Source organism: Ambystoma mexicanum, chromosome 8, assembly GCF_040938575.1.
Source record: "Ambystoma mexicanum isolate Mex_15411 chromosome 8, UKY_AmexF1_1, whole genome shotgun sequence".
Taxonomy (NCBI): domain Eukaryota; kingdom Metazoa; phylum Chordata; class Amphibia; order Caudata; family Ambystomatidae; genus Ambystoma; species Ambystoma mexicanum.
The window spans coordinates 1,121,869,673-1,121,890,422 of record NC_090929.1 but is presented as its reverse complement, the minus strand read 5'-3'; the positions used below and the strand labels follow the sequence as shown (position 1 = coordinate 1,121,890,422).

At 44.3% G+C, this 20,750-nt stretch overlaps 1 protein-coding gene across 1 annotated transcript in view; it reads right to left on the bottom strand.

Moving 5' to 3' along the window:
• Nucleotides 1–2,333: 2,333 nt before the first annotated feature.
• The window catches only part of DRGX (dorsal root ganglia homeobox), a 143,362-nt gene continuing 124,945 nt past the window's right edge, over nt 2,334–20,750 (bottom strand). Inside the window, exon 7 of the mRNA XM_069612199.1 lies at nt 2,334–2,889. Coding sequence (XP_069468300.1) covers nt 2,627–2,889 — 263 coding nt within the window. The 3' untranslated portion in view covers nt 2,334–2,626. The remainder of the gene's footprint in view (nt 2,890–20,750) is intronic.

Genomic DNA, 20,750 nt, shown 5'->3' with positions numbered 1-20,750 from the left:
CATTAGTAGATGACTGTGTGAAAAAATCACAGACGAGAAACACTTCAGCGCCAAATACTTCAAAAGCCACCCTGGCATAGTGAGTGCTATGGACTATCATAACGCATAGCAGCTCTTGAAAATATGGCCAATATTCATAAGGCGGGTAACATAATCGCCTATTATGAATGCATTCCTCGTCCTCTGTTGGTGCCAGAACATTCCCAGAAGAACTCAGCGCCACCCGAAAAGGGAATCAGGATAACAAATATTCCCTCTTTCTTTGCACATTTCCCAGTGTTTACTCGCGCTCATTTATTTTCCAATAATAGCAGTGGCACCACCAGCAACAACCTATAGCTGATTCCCAAACGGGTAGTATTAGCTTTTATCTTCCTGCTGCCCCCCGAGATGTATACCCGTTGCTGTGTATACCACACCCTCATGATTCACCTGTCACTGACGTCGTCAAATAGCTCCAAGCTATTGAGTTAACCGCAGAAATCAAATTACAGCATTTACTCAGAAACTGTACTGGAAAATTTCACCATCTTACCACTAGATGGCAGCATCCCCAAAATAAATTCTTTCCTACTGCTCAGTAACTAACTCAATCCAGCTACACACATTATCAATCGATTGTGCCCGTTTTACAGTCACACAGTCAGAACACCCCCAGCACACCCCTAGTCCCTCTTTGGCCACCCTAGGAAAGCCTAATCTCTGCCCCCACACGCCTGCCTACATGTCTGTCGCAGGATTCCCGCCAAACTATTGATCATTACCATACTGTGATGTAACCATTGTTGCTAAGATATGCGCCCGGTAGCCTCAGGGCCTGGTTTGCGCTATACAAATAAATAAAATACAAATACAAATCAACAGGAGCTCATACTGGGAACCTGCCAGCAGTATTAAACATACACGAGAACACAAGCCTTTGGGCCTCATTACGAGTTTGGTGGTAATTCAGTGGTAAATCCACTGAATTACTGCCAAGCTCAGGCACTGTTAGCGCCACTTGGTCTGGTGGGTAGTACCATGGCATTGCAACTGGTGCTAGGGTGGTGCAATTCCCAATTTTTGGAGTCCATAGGAATGCCTGGGTATTTTTGGCAGGTTTACTGCCGGTCAATTTACCGCACAGTAAATCCACTGATTTTTGGAGGTGAAGTGGCAGGTTTACCCCTAGCATTTTGCTAGAGGTAAATTCTCCACTTTCCCTAATAATGTATAATTCGGCTGTGAAGAAAAAACGCCAGTGATTCTGTTACTGCCAGTAAAAGCGGTGGTAATGGAATTACCAGTATTACTTTGCCACACCACTGAACATGCAATGAGGCTTTTTAAAATCTGGCACAAGGATGGCTTCAGTTCTGAAATTAAATACACTCCTTTCACCAGAGGTCAGATTATCTAATACCTTGCCTGGTGCTAAAAGTTGAGCAAATGATCTTGGCACCAGCTTTGCTGCTCCTGTCACGCGGAAGGAATAAGCAGGCTTTGCCCAACTCCATATTATGTAGCTTGCAATGGAGCAAAATGGTTTGTCTATTTATTTTCTTACATCGAGACCAATTGTGTTGGAATCCCCTTGCATAATGTTGTTTAACAAAAGAAGAAACCAGAGCGTGCAAACTAACCTGTCCTGTTTTTCTGTGTGTTTACATACTTGCTGTTCATGTTTTTCTGTGTGTTTATGCAAAAAGGAACAACAAAAGTTGTTCCCATTTTCCAGTGAGAAGGATGGGACTTTGAGGCAAAATGTGTTTTTTTTTATGGCCCGCAGCAAACATTGTACAAAAATCAGACTGTTTTATTTTTGACCCAGTGCAAACATCTGTAAGTAACATGCAGCGAGGCAACGCCTGCTTGCTCCATTCCACATGATAAAAACAGCAACACAATAACAGAAATACTTACACTGGGACCTGTTCAATTATTCAGCTTTTCACCTGTAGAACTTGAATGGAGCAGATTTGATGCACACTATTTTAACCAAACTAGCTGCTTTTCCGACACGGCCACCACCAACACCATCTCTAGAAAAACCTCCCCCTTTGCCCGGGTCTTGCATAACTTCTGTGTCATTGCCTAGTTTTCTGTAACTATTCTAAAGAGACTGTCCTAACACAGGAGTCTGCAGTCTTGGCTGTCGAGATGTTTTGAACTACAAATACCATCAGTCCTAACCAGCATAGCCAATGGTGAGGGATCATGGGAGTCATAGTCCAAAACATCTGGAGGGTTTAAGAGAATCTACGCACATTGAATACATTTGAATCACAGGTCCCTACCTCTTCCCCCCGATAGTTTTCCCATCATGATTGACCAGTCCAGACAAGAAGGGTATCAGTTACTAGAGGATATATTTTGGTACTGCTAAAAAATGAAATCACATCAATATCACATGGCATTGTTTGAAGAATAAATAACAAATAAGTACACGAGCTGGAAGGAGAAATTTGAACGAGTCATGTGCCGCTGAGGGAGATTATCCAACAATGTTTTCCCCTCTTTGAGGGTGTTTGCGGACTTCTGTGGGACGTGCGCAGAAATCCCGTGGGTCACTGCCCCGCGCGGTGTGCTTGTACCCCACTCCGGGGTGGGGAGAGGTGCATTTTGCAGATGTAGCAGCAGAACATCTTCATACATTCTTTCCCCCCTGTGCCGGGTCCTTGCCCTGTGAGGGTGGGTCCGGGCAGCTCTCTGGACCGGCACTAGCTGGAGGGTTAGGACTGGTACTGTTGGATGGTAGGAGGTTGGCAGACTGGAGGACCGCTTCGGAGTGTTCCCGCGCTTTCATCCTCAGTGCTGCCACGCTGGCTGTGCGGTTACTCTGGCAGCCATAAGTAGGCAGGAAGGAGAGGCCCATGGGGTCAGGAACACAACAGGAACAGATGGAGCTGCCTGAAAGAGAAAGAGGGGCACATTAGGAACAAGGGTCAGGAGCAATGAGGCTTGTGAGGATTATTAATACTCTCTTCCAGGCCTCACCTCCAATCAGGTTTACATTCTACCCAACAAGCACTCAGCACTCGTATTTTCCCCAAGGGGAAACTGTGTTAAATGGGGTGATCACATTCTTCAAAACAGGAAACATAGCAGCCACGCTAAACCCTTTGCCCTCACTGGCATAATCCCTTCAGCCATTCCCACCCAGTTCTTGCCCCTCCACACCCAAAACACCTCCTCAAGGGAACTCCTTCAGCTTGCTCTAATCAAGCCTTACAATCAAACTTTCCACTTGAAGCATCTGCCAGTGTTTTTTCAAAGCAGTCTTCGGAGAGGTAATGACTTAATTGGAATTGTAAACTCGCTATTGGTGTAATAATAAGGTCTTTGCCAGGTCTGCCTACAGCCACTCGATTCATAAGCACTATGTGTGTCCTTCACTGAAGTCCTGTCAAAAACAGTCATTGGCAAAGCCAACAGTTTTGGGTTGTGTATATATATATTAGGCAGTTGCCAGGCACTGCTATTAGATGCCAAGGTAGTCGCACCATTTTTCACCTGCTACCATCAATGGGCAGTTAATTCCTATACGGCAATGCGTGGCAGGTGCCATTTTTATGCCCACACAAAAGCCCAAACTTTTGGCATTTTGAATGCTTGTTTTAAAGATCATGGGAGACAGCCATTAGGTGAGCAGTTTTAGAAGTACTGTCGGAGGGCGGGTACAGAGAATCCTGCGTATGCGGTTATTAACGTTAATTCATAGCTTTGTTATTTTATCCTTTCCAAAATACCCAGCACTCCTGAAGTATCTACCCTGTCACTCCCCCACATTTTTTCCATCCTGATCCCCCACCTTTAGGGTCTCATCTTGAGGTCCTCAACTAGAAATGATACAATCATATGGTGTGCGTGGAACAAGTAACCAATTCAAAATACAAGCCTCACACAACCTTTTATACATGCACACAGTGTCTAACAAAACCTCAAATAGCTTCTAAAAGAGCTTGCAATACCTCCACGGGCCCCATAGTCCTCTGCACACAAATGCTGCTCCTGACTGACCCACTTATAGTTCTATTTTTCAAGTCTCCCTCCTCTTCAACGAAACATGTTATTGTTTAAAACTTGCCTCCTTATACTTTTCACTTGTTCTATTCGTATACTTTTTCAATGTATTTGAAACTATTATTTTCATAGCATGTGAGCCAAGCCTGTAAGATAGCTCAGCATGTTGAGCGTTTGCTCCTGCAATCTGTGTTTGATCTGCAGGTCACAGGTTCGAATCCCGGCAAGGCCAACTCAACCTTTCATCTTTCCGAAGTCTGTAAATGAGTACCAACTTTGGCTGGATGATATTGTATGTAAAAATGTATTGTTTAAAGTGTTTTGGCGAAAGTGCTATATAAATAACACTTGCATAGCATTTGCTGCTGGGTTTCAAGTCTGCATTATAGTGTGTCTGCAGGAATCCCAGAGACTGAAGAACTCTCTCCGTGTAAATATGGAGAGGGGGACATAACATTTTAATTTTAAAATCAAAGATATGCCTTCCATTGAAAATGTGTAGGTGGTGCTACCTACTGAAAACAGATGTATGAGAAGTTAATGAAAATTGTCCCCTCTAACAAACACCTTGATTGCTTCCCAGTCTTAATATTCTTAATAGTCAGACTGAGTATTAAACAGGAAAAGGCATACCAGCCTTTCATAGACACACTGAGAGCACACCTTGCTTGACAAGTTCACCATTCAGTGTATGTCTCACATGGGACCAATCAAAGAAAAAGGGGCGACAGTAGATGTCCAGTCCAGATCAATAGCCAATAAACTAGAAATAAACTGGCACCTGATAATTTGGATATTTTGGGGAAGTGGTTAAAGATAAATAAGAAGACGCACAATGGGAAAATTGAAGAGCTGTCTGAAATCAGCTGAGTGGGAAATGCTGGGAAACCAACATGGCCAAGGAGGTCGATTATACCAGGAGGAAGACTAAAATCTGCAGGGAACCCTCGAGAGGCAAATAAATGGATAAATTCAGAGGGACATATAACTAAGACACTATGTTTCCCATGATTATCCAGAAGACTTGATGTCTTTTCCTGAGCACAAATAGCAGAGATATTCTATGTAAGTAAACTTCTCCAACCAAACCAAGTCTTGTGGGAATCTGTTTGATTAAATATCTTCCCATTGTTGATTGGTTGGGCAGACCAACTAGGTCCTTAGCATTTTTACGAAATAATACATTAATTAACTCCCATATAGTCAAAGAACGCAGGGTGAGCTTGGGGGAGTTTGAAACCTCCAATCTCTCTCCTGGCAATGATTAAAGGTATGGTTATTAAAAATAAGTGGATATCCCTTACCTTATTGTGGCCAACCCCAAAATCCCCTAAAGGGAAGTGGTGTACTAATAAAAATGAAATTCCTAACTGTTCTCAATTCCCCAGACCCTGCCTTAAATCAGACAAATGTTAAATGTAAACTGAATATGTGGGTTTGTGCTGGGTCAGAAAAGCATCTTGCCAAATTAAATAGAGTGAAATCCCTGATAAATTCATGCCCTCTAGAATAAGTGAGAAAGTGACTGCTGGTAGAAGATAGCTTCTTCATTGCATAGTGGAGGATAAGAAAGGATTCCATATTTATATAAAAAGTGTTTTGTTCTTAAAAGTCTGTTGTGTTCCAACACTGCTAGCCAGGGAGATAAAAAAAAATAAAGACTGCTGCATGTGTGAAACTGCTTTTATCAATAGAAAAGTGTTTTGCTTGTTATTCAAATTAAACTTCATGTAAATAGCTTGGTCACGTCCGGGGTCCTGCACAATTCTGTACATTAAGAGTATGTTGTGAGTGTACCAGGGATCTGAAGTATTCTATAGACTTATGTTTATATGTAACCAGGATGGGGGCGGCGGCAAAGAACCCAGGAAGGAAAACTGTACATGTTACTGGGTTAAAGAGTCTGGGATCAACTAACTGATGTTTTCAATTAATTTGTGTAAAAAGTGAATTGTCAGGAAAGAAAGGCAGTTGGGCCACGGTGTGAGGTTTTGTGTCTTGTGACATGTGCAAATATTCATTTTCCTATTTATTAATAATTATATCTTCTTTCTGCCAGCCCGATTCTTGCCATATCTATTGCACAGGAGTGAGGGTTGATAGTGGTGTGAAATGAGTCAGGGGTAGGGCTAGTGAAAGATCTGATCAATTGTGTTATTGGTGTGGCGCTCTTGATTGGGGAGGGGCATAATTCCCTGCATGGATTGTTGCCACATAAATATCTCCTACAGTAGCCAGCATGAGATGTCATGACTACATCACAACCATAATACATGGAATACACTAGCAACCGGTCACCTGCTAAATGTATTTCAAATACCTGTTCATTACTCCCAAAGCCATCTGCACACAAGCAAATACTTGCTGGAAAAAATGAACTTAGCAGCAAAAAAGCAGCACAGGATCACTGTTAGCATTCACACAAGCAGAAAGTATCCTTTGCAGTAAGAATTCTCATCCAAGTAGCACCTGCACTTTGTGACCACTACATCGCAGCACATCAGGGGCTCAACAGACCTAGTGTGATTCAGAAAGCAACAACAAATGCGCATAATGCCAGAGGCCTCGAATTCCTCCAACCTACATATAAATGAAATGTACCCCACCCTGGCATCACTGCTGCAAACCGAACATCACAGCGCGCCTCTACCACAGCCATGCACTAGCCTAAAGGTGTGTGTGTGTGAAATGTAGCTATGCTTCTCTATCTGCTTGTCATTTTTAACACTGTGGTGACACCGACCACTTGGGGTCTATGCACTAAACAAGTTAATAAGACAATGAAATGAATGGCACAGTCACTTAAAGTGTAAGTAGAGTGGTAATGCCAGCATGGGGAATCAAAGACTTGTTTGAAACAAGTGGGGAGGCGTCCTGCCACTTACTTTAGGTCCATTTACCTGTATGGTAAATGTTTGAAAATAAGTGTAGAAAATGTTTGTCACAACCATGTTTGTCACTCACTCTTTCTTTTTTCCAATGCATTTGTAAAACAAAATGAATGTATTCTGATTTAAGATGCATATTATGAAATAGCATTTTCTACACTTATTTTTGTAAAAACTTTAAAAGCATAAAATATGTTGTGTACCTACTAGCACTAGCAGAATAATAAAAGTATGCTATGATGAATTTCCATAAGGGTCTATTTCTTGCTCATCTTTTAAGAAAACCTACGACAGTCAGTTAAATAATATAACCACTGTCATAATTAGCATGCAAAGAAATTCAGCCTTTACCATACAGGTAAATGGACCTAAAGTAAGTGGCAGGACGCCTCCCCACTTGTTTCAAATATTATTAGCTCCCAAGTCCTTCCACTTGTTCATGAGCTTACCCTCCAGTTATAATAGAATCAAAGACTTGGGCAGTAAATATTATTCTGAACGACTTTTGATGTATGTGTATTTTAAAGGTTTGCATGATGCCTACTTAGTACAAGATTGCCAGTTTCCAGCAAACCCACTTAGAGCGCTATGACACGTTTACATTGTAACCCATTTTCCAATGATGTCTGTCCTCTTTTGCAGATCATTGTCAGTGTCTATTTTGCCCATTTAGGATATCATTGCAAATGTGTGCAGTCTGCCCGCTTTGAACATCTTTGCCAGTTAACTGTATGCCCTCCTTTCACATTATTTACCGTTTCCATTAAGCCCTACATCATGGTCAGTTCATATTATATTCACTTCACCTGTCATTGTGTGTCCTTAACTCCAGTCTCCAAGCAGATGTTATCTCCTATTGCTGGACCAGGAAAGAGGGGAGGCCAATGTTCCCCACTGTGCTCCAGGTAGTCGATTAGGGACCATAGCACCCGATCCCTCCACCCCCAAACGCTGTGTCTGCTGTTGCCTTGCAGACCGGGTGCGTTAATCTGACCTACCGGGTCCAGCACGGTCCAGCCAGCATGCAAGCAGACAGGTCCAGCTGGGTTGCCTAACAGCACTACCCTCTTTGGAAATACTGCCAAACTCAGAATGAGCCCCAAAGTCTGAAACTGCCTCTAAGTGGATGATATTTTCTTCACATTCTTAAAACTTGGATGAGTTGTGCTTTCCTACTCTGGGCCTTACCCACTGCAATGGCGTACATGGGAAGGACCAATGGGAATGCCGTTTCTACACTATGATTTCGCCATTTACATGATGGGTCTAATCTGATCATATACTAAATGGACCTTCTGTATTTCTCCCTGTATCAGCCTTGTCTTTTGCTCCTCTGTTGACGGATTTGTGCTGCAACTAACCACCTCCTTGTGAAAACCGCTGTCTGAATACTGGGAACTCTTAACTCAAGGCCTCACCTTTGAGGCGTGTTTTATTCCGCAGTCACCATCCCACAGACTCATGTGTTGCTTGGACTACCACCACTTGAAGGGAATGTATTTCAGGAGCTACTGTATGGTTTGTATTGACATTTGCACCTTTCCTGGCGGTCTTTAGAGCAGGTACGGATCCTGCGAATCATCCAAGGAGTCCTGATACACTGCCCACAGCGATGTACACTGTGAAACTATAGACAAATGCAGATTTTAATACAGAAAAAAAAGAGCGTTAAGTAAGAGAGCATGTACAGCCTTTGACCCGGGTCCTCCTTATAATGCAATGCTTTGGGTCCTCTCTCTGGTAGGTAGGAAAGTGTCCTCCGGGCGTCCAACCTCATACATGGAAATCTGCCCCGTTTGGAGAGCCTCCTCTTTCAACCTTCGAGGGAGTGGCAAGGAAGAAGGAAAGCAGGATTGCCAATCATAAGAGTAAAAGTCCTCTTTGTTCAGTCACTTCAAGTCTTCTCTTGGTGGGCCAGATACCTTGTGAGGACTCAAAGATGCAGGAACTCAAACCTGACTGGCACCCTCTGACCCATCCATAAAGTAGTAACAGTCCATTAATGATTCCCTTGGCCTAGTGGGAGCTCCACTTGCCATGGCTCCTTCACAGAAACGTGTGAAATGTGTTGGGAAGTAGGCGAGTCGGCTGTGCCATGCAGGGCAGACTTAGTATTGACACCTCCACTGTTGGATGCCTGGCCTTTGTGGTCCTGACATGCTTGCACTGTTAGTTTAGATTAGACATCCACGTACTGCCTGCCAGATCTGCACAATCGTCCCACAATCAATACCCTTTACAGTCACCCCACTGACATCACTTTGTCTATCAAACCACACTCCGTGCCTTACCTTTGACACCACTCCTCTTAGCTTCACACCTCCCAGTTACTTCACTCGCTCTTCCTGTCCCTCTGTCACTACCTTCCCAGTCATCCCAATACTCCCAGTGACCACAATTCCCACTTTCCCACAGTCACCTCATTGTTTCTTCATTCCAAAGCCAAACAGTGTACCCACCGCCCTCAGTCACCCATTATTCATTGCTATAACTTCCCTGTTCACCTAACTGGCACTACTCTTCTCTGACACTTCACTGTTCCTACCATCCTCAGTCATCCAGCTGCATCTACCGTCTTCATTCACTCTGCTGTCCCTAACTTCCCCAGTCCGCCTACTGTTCACACCTTCCATGGTCAACCCATTGTCCTTTTCTTCCCAAGTCATCCCAAAATCCTTTTCTTCCCCATTCATATTAATATGTCTAGCTTCCTCGGTTACACTCACTGGCATAGATGGGACCTCTGCAGGCCAAAGGGCAAGGGGCTCCTTGATGCTGGCCTGTCACACTGTGGGGGGGCTGCAGAGACCCTTACTATGATGGTACCCTCACTATGCCCGACCACCACCATAGTTTACGTACACGTGTTTTGGGCCTCTTTATGAGGGAATGTGGGCCTGCTTGCATCAAAAGAAAGAAGCAAGCACGAATTCCCTTAGAAATCAATCTAAAACACATGCAAACCCACATCAATGCTGAGGGAGCATCACCATGCAGAGGCCGGGACAGAGAAAAGACCCCCTAAGAAGCAGTGTGTGAATGAAGGTAAGTAGAACAAAAAAGTGTTTGTATGCATGCATGATAGAATGTATTGCAAGATGTGGTGTGTGTGTTTGTATGTGTGTATATGAGAGAGATAGTTAGAGAGATGTGAGTATGTGTTTGGCTAGGTGTGGGAGGGATAGGGGGCTGAATCATGAAAGTTATTGACAATGCCAGTTTGTGCAAAGTCATTAAAGTCATCAAAGTCCTATATTGGGTAATCTGATATAGACTGTGGTTTCAGCTCAGAGTTCTCACGAGAAAGCCCTCCAGTCCTACTTGTTTCAGGTAATTTTGAGATGTGCAGTTGTATCTTCCCATTATAAAATAGAATTTCTAATCCCATAATTTCTAGAAAAATGTACTGTGTGTCTTTCTTAAGTGGGCACGGGCAAATGTCAGAGTTCTGGAGATGGTGGCTGCAGCATTATGAAACCATGTTACAGTGACCATCCTGGCACAGCTTGTGGCTACAGCATTATGCAAGTGATTTACAGTGACAAAACTGGCAGTGATTGTGGTTGAATTTTCATTAAAATGATTTACAGTGATCACAATGAGGTAGATTCGAGCCAGAACTTGATGGAAGTGATTTACATTGACCATACTGTTATAGACTGGCCACACCTTCAAGAAAGTGATCAACAGTGACCTTACTGTTATAGATTGTTTTCGTAGTTGAAAGAAAGTGATTTATAATGACTAAACTGGCAGAGATTCATGGAAGAGGTTCATGAAAGTTTATTTACAACGATGATACTGGCATATATTGTGGAGGCAATATTGAAGTAATCCATACTAGGACGGATGGCCTATATTTTGTGTGCAGCTTCTTGAAGTGGTTTATAATGGCATATCATGCATGCATCTGTATGAATGCAATTTACAGTGGCAATGTTGCCGTATATGGCGTGGACACAGGCATCATGAAAATATTGTTAAATACTCCTGGTAACATAACATCGAATGGATATTTCCGTGTGTTACCATAGAGGACCAATTGTACATTTTATGGATTTATGCCAATTATTGTTATTTTTTTTAAAATACACCATTTCAACACATTATTTTAAAAAAAGGATCAGGGGAGAACCCACAGAACACCTTTTCATCACTTAGGGATTTTTGGCTCTGCCAGGTCAACAAAAATATTCACCTTCTGCCACTGACCCTGAATCATTTCAAATACCAGTGCTCCCTCAGGACCTCCCCCACCCTTTTCCCAAAAGTTGCTACCGTCAATCACTGTCATGCAGATAATAATGTTACTGTCTGTGAACAGTGGCGACTTGTATGTTTCATCACCAAGGGCCATGCGCTGCCCCTTTATTTCTCTGCCAGTCAAGTCATGTGTGGTTCGATTTTGAAATGTGTATACATCTTTCACCAGGTAAAGCATCCTGGGTGTCTCTGATCAAGCAGGGTCATCATGTCCACTGCGCATGTGTGGTGGCCCCGGCTGGCCCAGCAGTCTATGGCGTTGTTCGTGTTTTTTTAGGCGTTTGGAGGGGTGGGTTCCAGAGTTTGCAGGCTGCAGGGCTGAATTTTGGGTTCTGTCACTGGTCACACTGTGTCTTTTCCTTCCTTAGCTATCCAGCTCTCGCTGCAGTCCCTAGTGACTGCCCTTTCACAGACTTCTATCAGTCTTTGTTTTTATAACTCTACTTGTTATGAGCTTTGATGCCTTGTATAGCAGAGGGGTCTGCACTGTGCGCCACACTATGCCACGGTAGTATGATTTCAAAGTCAGAACTGAATTGTAAAGTTGTTAACACCCATAGCAGTTTATTTGTGGCATATTGGGGACGTGGGCAAATACATACACAAGAAAGCATGAAAACTAGAGAGTCAAGGGTTATGATTTTAATGGCAGAGGACGAGGAATCATCGCCAATAGCCGATGAGTGGGAAGAAGGAATAGTGTGCCATCTCCTGTGTTTGGAAAAGGCGAGATACAATGGGGTCACCATCTACTGTGGCAAGTGAGGGGGTGGCACACACTCATTTTGCTGTGGACCTACGCTCTGTGCACTGGGAATGTTGGCAATCGAGCACACTCTTCTGGTAGCACCACAAAAAAAGTAAATCCTATCCAGTCTGCAGTCTTGACAAAATATGGAGTATTTTATATATAAGCACATGTTGAAACATAATGTGCCATTAGTAGAAGAGTATGGTGTGTGAGATCCTGCTAAGACCATATCAAAAAAAACATTTGGGGTAAGAACATGTAATTTGGGTCGTAATAGACAGCCCACTGGTACACATGTTTATTTACAGTCTACATATGTCACTTATTTACAATTGTGAACATTGGTTGATAAAGTGATTACCACAGAATTAAACTTTTGTTTTTCATCTGTGCATTTGTGCCCTGATATTTCTCTCTTGGTGTCCATGTATTTCTATCCATGGATGCAGTATCGGTGGGATTTGTCGGTGTGTGTTTGGTTTGTGAATCTGCAGAGCATGACTCTGTGCTTTTGTCAACATTTTATTGCATATGGTTTGAACCTTTGTGTTTGTGGGTTTATGCCTGTGTCTATGTGTTGTTTGACTGTGGCTTTGCTGGTAGATGCTTTCTTTATGGGTTGGGTTCTGTATTTTGTAACTTTGTGTCTCTAGGTTTGTGTGTTACTGTGTTTATCTTTGAGTTTTTCTCTGTGAAGTTGTAAATATGAGTTGTGTCTCCGTTGTTGCAGGAGTGTTAATGTGTTTGAGGCGTGTGTGTATCTTTTTGTGGGCTTTTGTTTATGTATGGATTGTGTGTTTTTGTTTCACTGAATTTGGGTCTGTGGATTTTAGTCTGTGGAGTCGCCTGTTTGTGTTTATGGGTGCATGGTTCTATGTGGGTTTTTGAATTTGTGTCTGTACATATATGTGCACGTGTATGTATGTCTGTTTTCTGAGGCAAGGGTGTCTACGTTTTTTATTGCCTGTAGATTTTTTATGTCTTTAGTGTTTGTATCTGTGTTTTTGTAGCATTTTGTGACTTTGTGTAGTTGTTATGTCTGATGTATTGTAGGTCTGTGTGTCTGTATGTGTTTGCTTTGGTGATGCTGTGCCGGTGTTAGCGTGCGAATGATGTCCACGCATTTGGGTTTGCAAGTATATAATTGTTATAATTGTTCTTTTATAATGTGCTTAATACCAACGAGTGGTTTCTAAGCGTGGGATCGAGATTCAAACAAGTGTTGCACTGGGTTGTCTTGCTTCCAAGACAAACGTGTTGCCCCTGAGCTATCCTTCCTCCCCAAATATGCATAGTTTGTGACTGTTTGGTGTTGTCTGTGTGCATGTCTGCGGGCTGTCTATAGTGTATTGTGTTTGTGTCTATTAGCCAAATTCCCAGTATGAAGGCTCCGTCTGTACATTGCTAATTTTAGATCAGGGAAACACTTAAGTGCTCAAAGTTCTTCCAATCAATGGGATACATTTAATCCTTTGAAAGTAATCTTCACTCGATGGATGATAAGAAATCAAATATTTATCAGTCTCCAGGACCAAATTGGGCTCTTGGCTTAATAATTAGATCAGTTATTACGCCCTGGCCCTCCACACTCAAATCACAGTTCAGCTGCGAGCTGCCCAGAGCCTGGCACTGTTGAATAATTCACCCAGCAGAACCACACAGCTATTGCCCGACACCAAGTGCACAGCACGCGCCTGACACCAAGTGCGTGGCTAGTGCATGACAAGGTGCACAGCAAGTGCCTGACACAAAACACACTGATGATACCTGACACAAACTGCATGGTGAATGCCTGACACCAATTAATAAAATCTTACTCCTATATTTTATAATGCAGTGATTGTACTGCTAGGCTGTGCGCCGCGGGGATGTAGCTATTAGGTTCATGCACCATGGAACTATTGCTCCCCCTTGGAATGTGTCTCCTAGATGTGTTCCCATTATGGTCTCTGATCCCTAGAGGGCCACTCCCTCTGGCTGGCTGCTCTATCTTTTCACCAGTTCTGATGCCTTGGCATATTGGGGGTAGCAGTGCTTGGTTGCCATGTCCTAGATAGATGCCTGGCTTTGGTCCCCCGGCATGCAACTGGTTGGCATGGTGGGGGGCTGTGGTCTCACCCTTCCGCTTACAGATGGAAGTAAATGAGACTGATGGCGCTGGGTGAGCGGTCTGGAAAATGGCCATACAATTGCCAACAAGAGAGGGCACAGATGCATCAAGCTGCGTGGGTCAACCCTTCCCACCCGAAATGAAAGGCTGGTCTTTTTGCAGACACAAAAGCAGAGGGACAGCTTCAGGATGGAGCAGGTAGGCACAAAATATGGGGGTGAGCTCTTTACAGTATTTGTGGCATAGTTTTATTGCATAGTAACTTATGTTCTTAAATGCACCATCTCGTATAGACTTATTCTTTTATTGCACAACCTTACAAATTGTGTTGCCTTTTATTCTTTGGGGAAGAATTGTAGACCTACTCAATACTTCACAAGTTTCATATTTCGGGGATTCAACACATTTCATACCAGCTCTAATGCTAAGATTACAGCCAGTGGTATTCTCTTTTTATGTCCTTGCTTCACTTTAAGATCCATTACATTTGCATCCTTTGACAACTTTAAATATAGCAACAAATAAACCTGTACTAGCTTGTAACATTTTTATTTTATTTATTTATTAGCATTTATATAGTGCACAGCAGCCCTGAGGCATCGTGGCGCTGTTAAGGTGAGCATATCTGGTTACAGTGAGCAAGACGGTCAAAACAGATACATGTGTTGAGCAAACTTTATTACAGACGGTCTGTTTGATTATACATACTTAGTTACCGTCAATGCCGGGTGGGATAAGTGTGGGATTATCAGATGAAAAGTGTGGTTTTGCGAAAGGTAGTGGGGGAGGTTTCAGCTCGAAGGGCGTTGGGCAGGGCGTTCCACAGTTTAGCCACTCTACTATGCGGATATGGCATGCAGCAGCTATGGTATTATGGCATACGTGTTACTTTCACCACTTTGTCGTTTTCGGAGGATAATTAAATGGGCCGTGCATATCTACATCACGTATATTCACATTGGCTTTGCCTCTCTGGGAGATGGAGTAGCAGAGTAACACAGCCTGCACAGGAATTTCAGGGTCTTTCATACTACCATAAAAGGGTACATGTCACTAGGAGCAGAGGATATAGAGGGGTACATATCACTAGGGTGTGATATCCAACTGGCAAATACCACACCATATGTTATTCACAACACCTAACATTGATCATTCAATGTGACCCCTCCAGTAACCAACCAAGTATGGCCCATGGAGGATCAAGATGATCCATTCCTTGCCCACATTCACCTTTTAATCAGCCAACTCTTGGTTCTGTCCAGTTTGTCCCTGGTGGGGGAACAATATGTGCCTACCCAGACATGCCTTGGTTCCGCACGACCAATACAGTAGTGACGAGTGGGTGGCTTTTAGCCCTGCAGCGGATATAATCCAGAGACTGCTCCCCAAGCAGTTATTGCTGGGCCATTCTTTGGCAGTTTCAGGGGTCATCTAGGAATATTTTGCACCCCTTTCCAGAGGTTCAGCTGCCTAGCGGAAGAGGTGGCAGAGAGAATCCCAGCTGGCTTTGAGAAAACAGCCCAACTACTAAACAACCTGCTCTTTCTATAGGATTGAACAGTTGTCTGGCCCAAAGTTGCATTACATCCTTCAGTGCAAGAATTGAGAGAATGGGCTTCAGACACAAATCAATTTGCACCACAAATGCACTCAGAGGCTAGAGAAATGGTCAGCTGGGGTGTTTATACACTTGGAAACAATTTAAAGCAGCAGGAGGGACTGCATTAAAACCTATAACAACAAAAGTGAATTTACAGCAAAGCCAACTCTCAGATGTATGCCCTTTGCCAACAGTAGGATACCTGGGTATGTTGACAGAGGAAAAACTGAGAAATCGTACAAAATCCAGGTGAGATTATACTAAAACCAGTGGAAACACACATTCATTTTAACCAATAATGAGCCATCGCCAGACTAAACATTTCCCATCAGAATAGAGAAGTATATTTTAGTTAATGCATTCAAAATATTTCAAAATACATTTTCCTTTAAGGAGTTCCCGTAGAAAACCAGGGGGATCGTCTGGTCTTATGTAATGTGTATTGTAACAGCCTCTTTCTAAATCTACCAGCCTCTACTCTCTGCCCTCTGCAACTAATCCAGAACAGGACGGCGAGACTTGTTCTTGGCCTCAAGCCCTGGGATCGTATCTCTCCAGCTCTGAAATCTCTCCATTGGCTCCCAGTGGATGCAAGGATTAAATTCAAAATCCTCTGCATTGTCCACAAAGCTTTCTGGGGCCTGGGTACATAATACCTTCAGCTATCCCTCCGCAAATACCTCCCCTGTCAAGCTCTTCGCTCCTCTACCTCCAACTCCCTCAGGGTCAGTCGTTTTTCAAAGAAACGAGCTGGGGGTAGATCTCTGTCCTCGGCTGGGCCTCCCTCTGGAACAGCTTCCCTGCCACTCTAAAACTTGAGGAGAACCATCTCCGGTTCTGGAAGCACTTCAAGACCTTCCTCTTTTCTTCTGACTTCGCTCCCCCTCTCCCCTGCTGATCTGTTCTCTCTTAGTACCATGCTTCTGGCCACCCTCTGTCCTCCGGGCCCAGGTACCTGCTCACCCTGCCTCCCTCCCGCACGGCCTCCGGGACACCCCTTGCACTGGGGTCTGTATCTGTACCCATACAGCCCCCCCTTTTTTCTTCCTGCACTTATCAGACCTACCTTGTCTGCTGCCTTAAACCTAGCACTTGCAAATTGCTGGCTGCACTACCACTGTTTGTTGCCTTTATTATTTATCTGTTTCTCCTCTGCTTCGCACTTTCCACTTCTCCCCCTTCCATGCACTTTTCCCCTCCCCCTCTCCCATGCACTTGCACGTTCTCAATGTCACTGGGCCTAGTAAGATCGCTGCTTTGTTTGTGAAATATCAATATCAATATCAATGGCAAACACACATGGGGCAAAACCAGAGGACCACGAGGAACGTTCTCGGAAGGTTCTTAGGGAAATCAGAGCAGCACAGGGCAACTCAGAGCAATGAGTGCCACTCGACACAATTATTGCAAGGTGGTAGTTCTGGTTCTATGTGAAAAAACCTAATTTTAACGGTCTCATAAGAAAAAAGACTAATTTGTAGTGCCTGTTTTTCCTTTGATCGCACATGCGTGCTTTTTTGGTTTACAATTTGGGTGGTTTCACCCCACAACCCACCCCTTTGCTCCCCCCGCTCACCTGCCCCCAACCCCCATTCTCCTGCACTATTACTTTCAAATCTCCTGTATTCAAGCAATTTTTTCCAGTCTTGTTCACAATACAGGATCCAGCTGTCAAGTCGAAAATGGCGGCCGCAACACGAGATCGCATTCATTTAAAAAGGTAAGTGATTGGAGAACACGTAGGGGTGGGGCTGGGGGTATGGGACTTAAAAGGGTATTAAATGTTGCTGTTTCACTGAGGCAAACTGGCGAGGAGCCGCGTAATGATTCCAGCTCGTCAGTATACGCGTGCAGTCCTCTGCGCGCATTCGTGCGCGGCCCGCCTGCAGGCCCTTGGTCTTGGAGCAGGAGCATGGCAGGTCAATTTAGCATGGCAGGTGGCTTTGTCTTTGTTTTTGGCTTTGTCAGGTGGTCTCAAAGTGGTCTATCTAAAGTGAGCTTTTTTCTGTTTGTACGTTTTAAAACTATATTTTGACCTAGGTCCGATAGTTCTATGTGGTAAATGGCAGAGACATAGGATAAATCTGCTGTAAATAAATGGCATTACACAAATGTAATTGGGCACATTTGGGTCATTGAGTGAAATGAGGCAATAGTTGTCAGTTATGGGAACAAGAGAGTGGCATGGAGTGAAACTGCTGTAAGTCAGTCAGATGGGGACGTTAAAGCAAATAGCAAATAGGGGAGTTGTTTGGCAAATGAAAGTAATAGAATAAAACTGGGGATGAGCATGGCATGGGAAAAAGTAGGGAGGAATGGAAACTGGCATCTGAAATACTGCAATGTGGCATGTGCTATCCAGCAGAAGTGCTTGTCAATTCTATTGCTTTTAAATCTAATTTCACCCGAAGCACAAGCCTCTGATAACGCTTGGTAGGCTGAGGCACAGACCCTGTGCTCGCTGACACCAAACCCGAAAGAACATTATTATACAACCGTTTACAAATGCAACAGCGGCAACTGATGGAATGGATGGGTGGGTGCCAAAATGTCTCTTCCTCTAGGAGGCATGCATCTTTGCACCAGGTCTGATTGACACCAACCATTCAGGAAGTATGAAAACCTTTGGGTCAGGAGAAGCTGACCTCAGAACACAGAAAACAAGAACTACTTGAGGCAAAATCTACCCCTGGCTCGGTCAGTAACGGTGGGATGTAATGTCCGTCTTTTGACCCACGCGTTCTCATATCTGACACTTGTCTTGCATCGCTCGCTGGATGATTTGGGGTGCATCAGTCAAAGCCCAGTTCTGCCACTGATTCACTGATTCATGGTGTGACTGCAGGTAATTATAAATATAATTAGTTATTTATAACACGCTTAATACCAAAGAGGTTTCCTTAATACCAAAGAGGTTTCTAAGCGCAGATACGAGATTCGAACCTCTGTTGCTCTGCGTCTCTTGCTTCCAAGACGAGCGTGTTGCCACTGGGCTATACTACCTGAGCCAGGGGAAGGGGCTTCACCTCCTGTACATCACTAAATACCTAAGTATGCCACTCGTTCTTTCTTTGGCCTCACTGCAGTCTCTGCACTTCCCCTGTGCCTCGGCGCATGGCTGTCTCTGCCACTGACTTGGGTATATGATTCTAGAATAGAATGCATGCAACCCGTGGCCAGGGGTAGAAATGTCAAGGTGCAAGCTACCAGCCGGTCATGAACTGTCAAATGCCTCCTCACTGCTCCACTTGCACACAGCACAACATTTCTTACTCGCAAAGAGTCGATTACCACTCACCAATGGCTAGTGACGAATGCAAATGTTGTGCCCTGCCAGTATCCCCTGTATCAAATACCTGCTAATCAGGGCCGGCCTTAGAGGCTGCATCGCGCCGAAGGCAAAACACAAATTCCCCCCCCCCCACACGCGCGCCCCTAACAGGCATAGTTAGGATTGTCTAGCAAATGGGGGCTGAAGCTAATGTAGTTGTCCCACTGCACTGACAAAAATATCTGTAAATCCCCACACAGCGCTGCTGAGTGGGCATTCACAGATTTTGGGTGGGTCTTGCCCCACAGGCCCTACCCTGTCTACACCTCTGGCGCCCCTGTTCATGCGGGAGGGTGCCAAACTTTTCAATAGGTGCTGCAGTGCCCTATTGTTATCAAATGACCTCTGTTCCCGAGACCTTAAAAGACTACCCCGAGCTGGCGTGGTGGGTGTAATGCTGCTCCAGCTGGTCACCCGGGCAGCCCTTCCCTAAGGCGGCGCTGCTGCTGATAGAATTGTACTCTGCTCACCCAACCACTGCGCAACCAGAATATTGACAACCGCCATTTTGTTTAACATCTCCCACAGGCCCTACGACACGACCCCCCAGCAATGTAAACAGAGACCTAAGAACTCCCCCAACAGTGAGTAATGAAAAGAGCCAGCGCTTACTTACTGCAGACAGGATGCAGCACTTCTGGGCTTTACGTGCACGTGACTCCCCTATGCGCTAAATGAAAACAAACAATTAACTGACGCCCCCCGCCCCCCCACCACGCACTCCATCCCAAGCCATTTATGCTGAGTGGCTGGAAAGGCTCCTTGGTGATGACATCACCTTTCAGAGAGTCGGCCTCGCTCTAAATACTTAATGTAATAAATACAGGCTAAGATCTCCTCTGTGCTTAATTGATCCACTCCAAAGGCTGGCAGCGCAAATGGACCCGCTTCCTGTCTTTCCTCTGACTGAAGCACATTTTAATTGTTAAAATACTTGAACTCTAGCTCTGTCTGCACAGAGGGAGCCTTCTGCGCCGGCGGTGGAGGGTCCCGCTGCTTGCGCATTATTGGGGTGCTCACAGCATGCACGCAAACCCCATTAGCGGGTGCACGTAACATGTATGCCCCTTGAGAGCTCTGGGCAGAGGGCTACTGCACTCAGCATCAGATACAATAGAATACAACCTGGGAGCAGGGTCGGACTGGGGCATAATATTGTCACGTGCACCAATGAAAAAGTGGCCCACGGTTGCAAATGGCAACTCATTCCTTTTGATGCAAATTGTGCATTTTAAAGAATAGTTATTCAGTAACACTGGTCAAAACTACTAGCCTCATGGTAAATTAACTTATCAAACTAAACCACATGGGCCAAAAAAGGGGCCCACTTTGACCCCAACAACTGGCCCACACCAGCATTTTGCGTTTTTGGTTTAGGCATTGCCCTAATACCATATAGGCCAGTCCCCAGCTCCCTGTTTGTCTCAGTTCTAACAAGGCATCTAGGCCGGTCCTCTAGTTTCAAAATGTATTAATCTGAGCTTGAAGATGGTAAAAACAGGTGGTATTTGTGCAAGTAGGACAGTTTTTACCACTTGTCTGGAAATACCTCCAAAAAGGTATTCCAATGTTTTCTTCCACGCTAAAGGTAGGTGGTTAACCTGGTAAAACCCTGCCCATCCACCATAAAAGCTATATTTTCCCAGTAGTGAAGGGATAAGCTGGGGCATCCCATCACTTCAGGACCAAAAAGAAATCTACAACTTGCATCCCAGGGGAGGTGGCAAAGTGGGCGACTCTGAGGCCCACCCTCTCGCCTCCTTCATTGTGTAATGCTGCAAGGGCCTCCTCCGCTTTATAAAAGA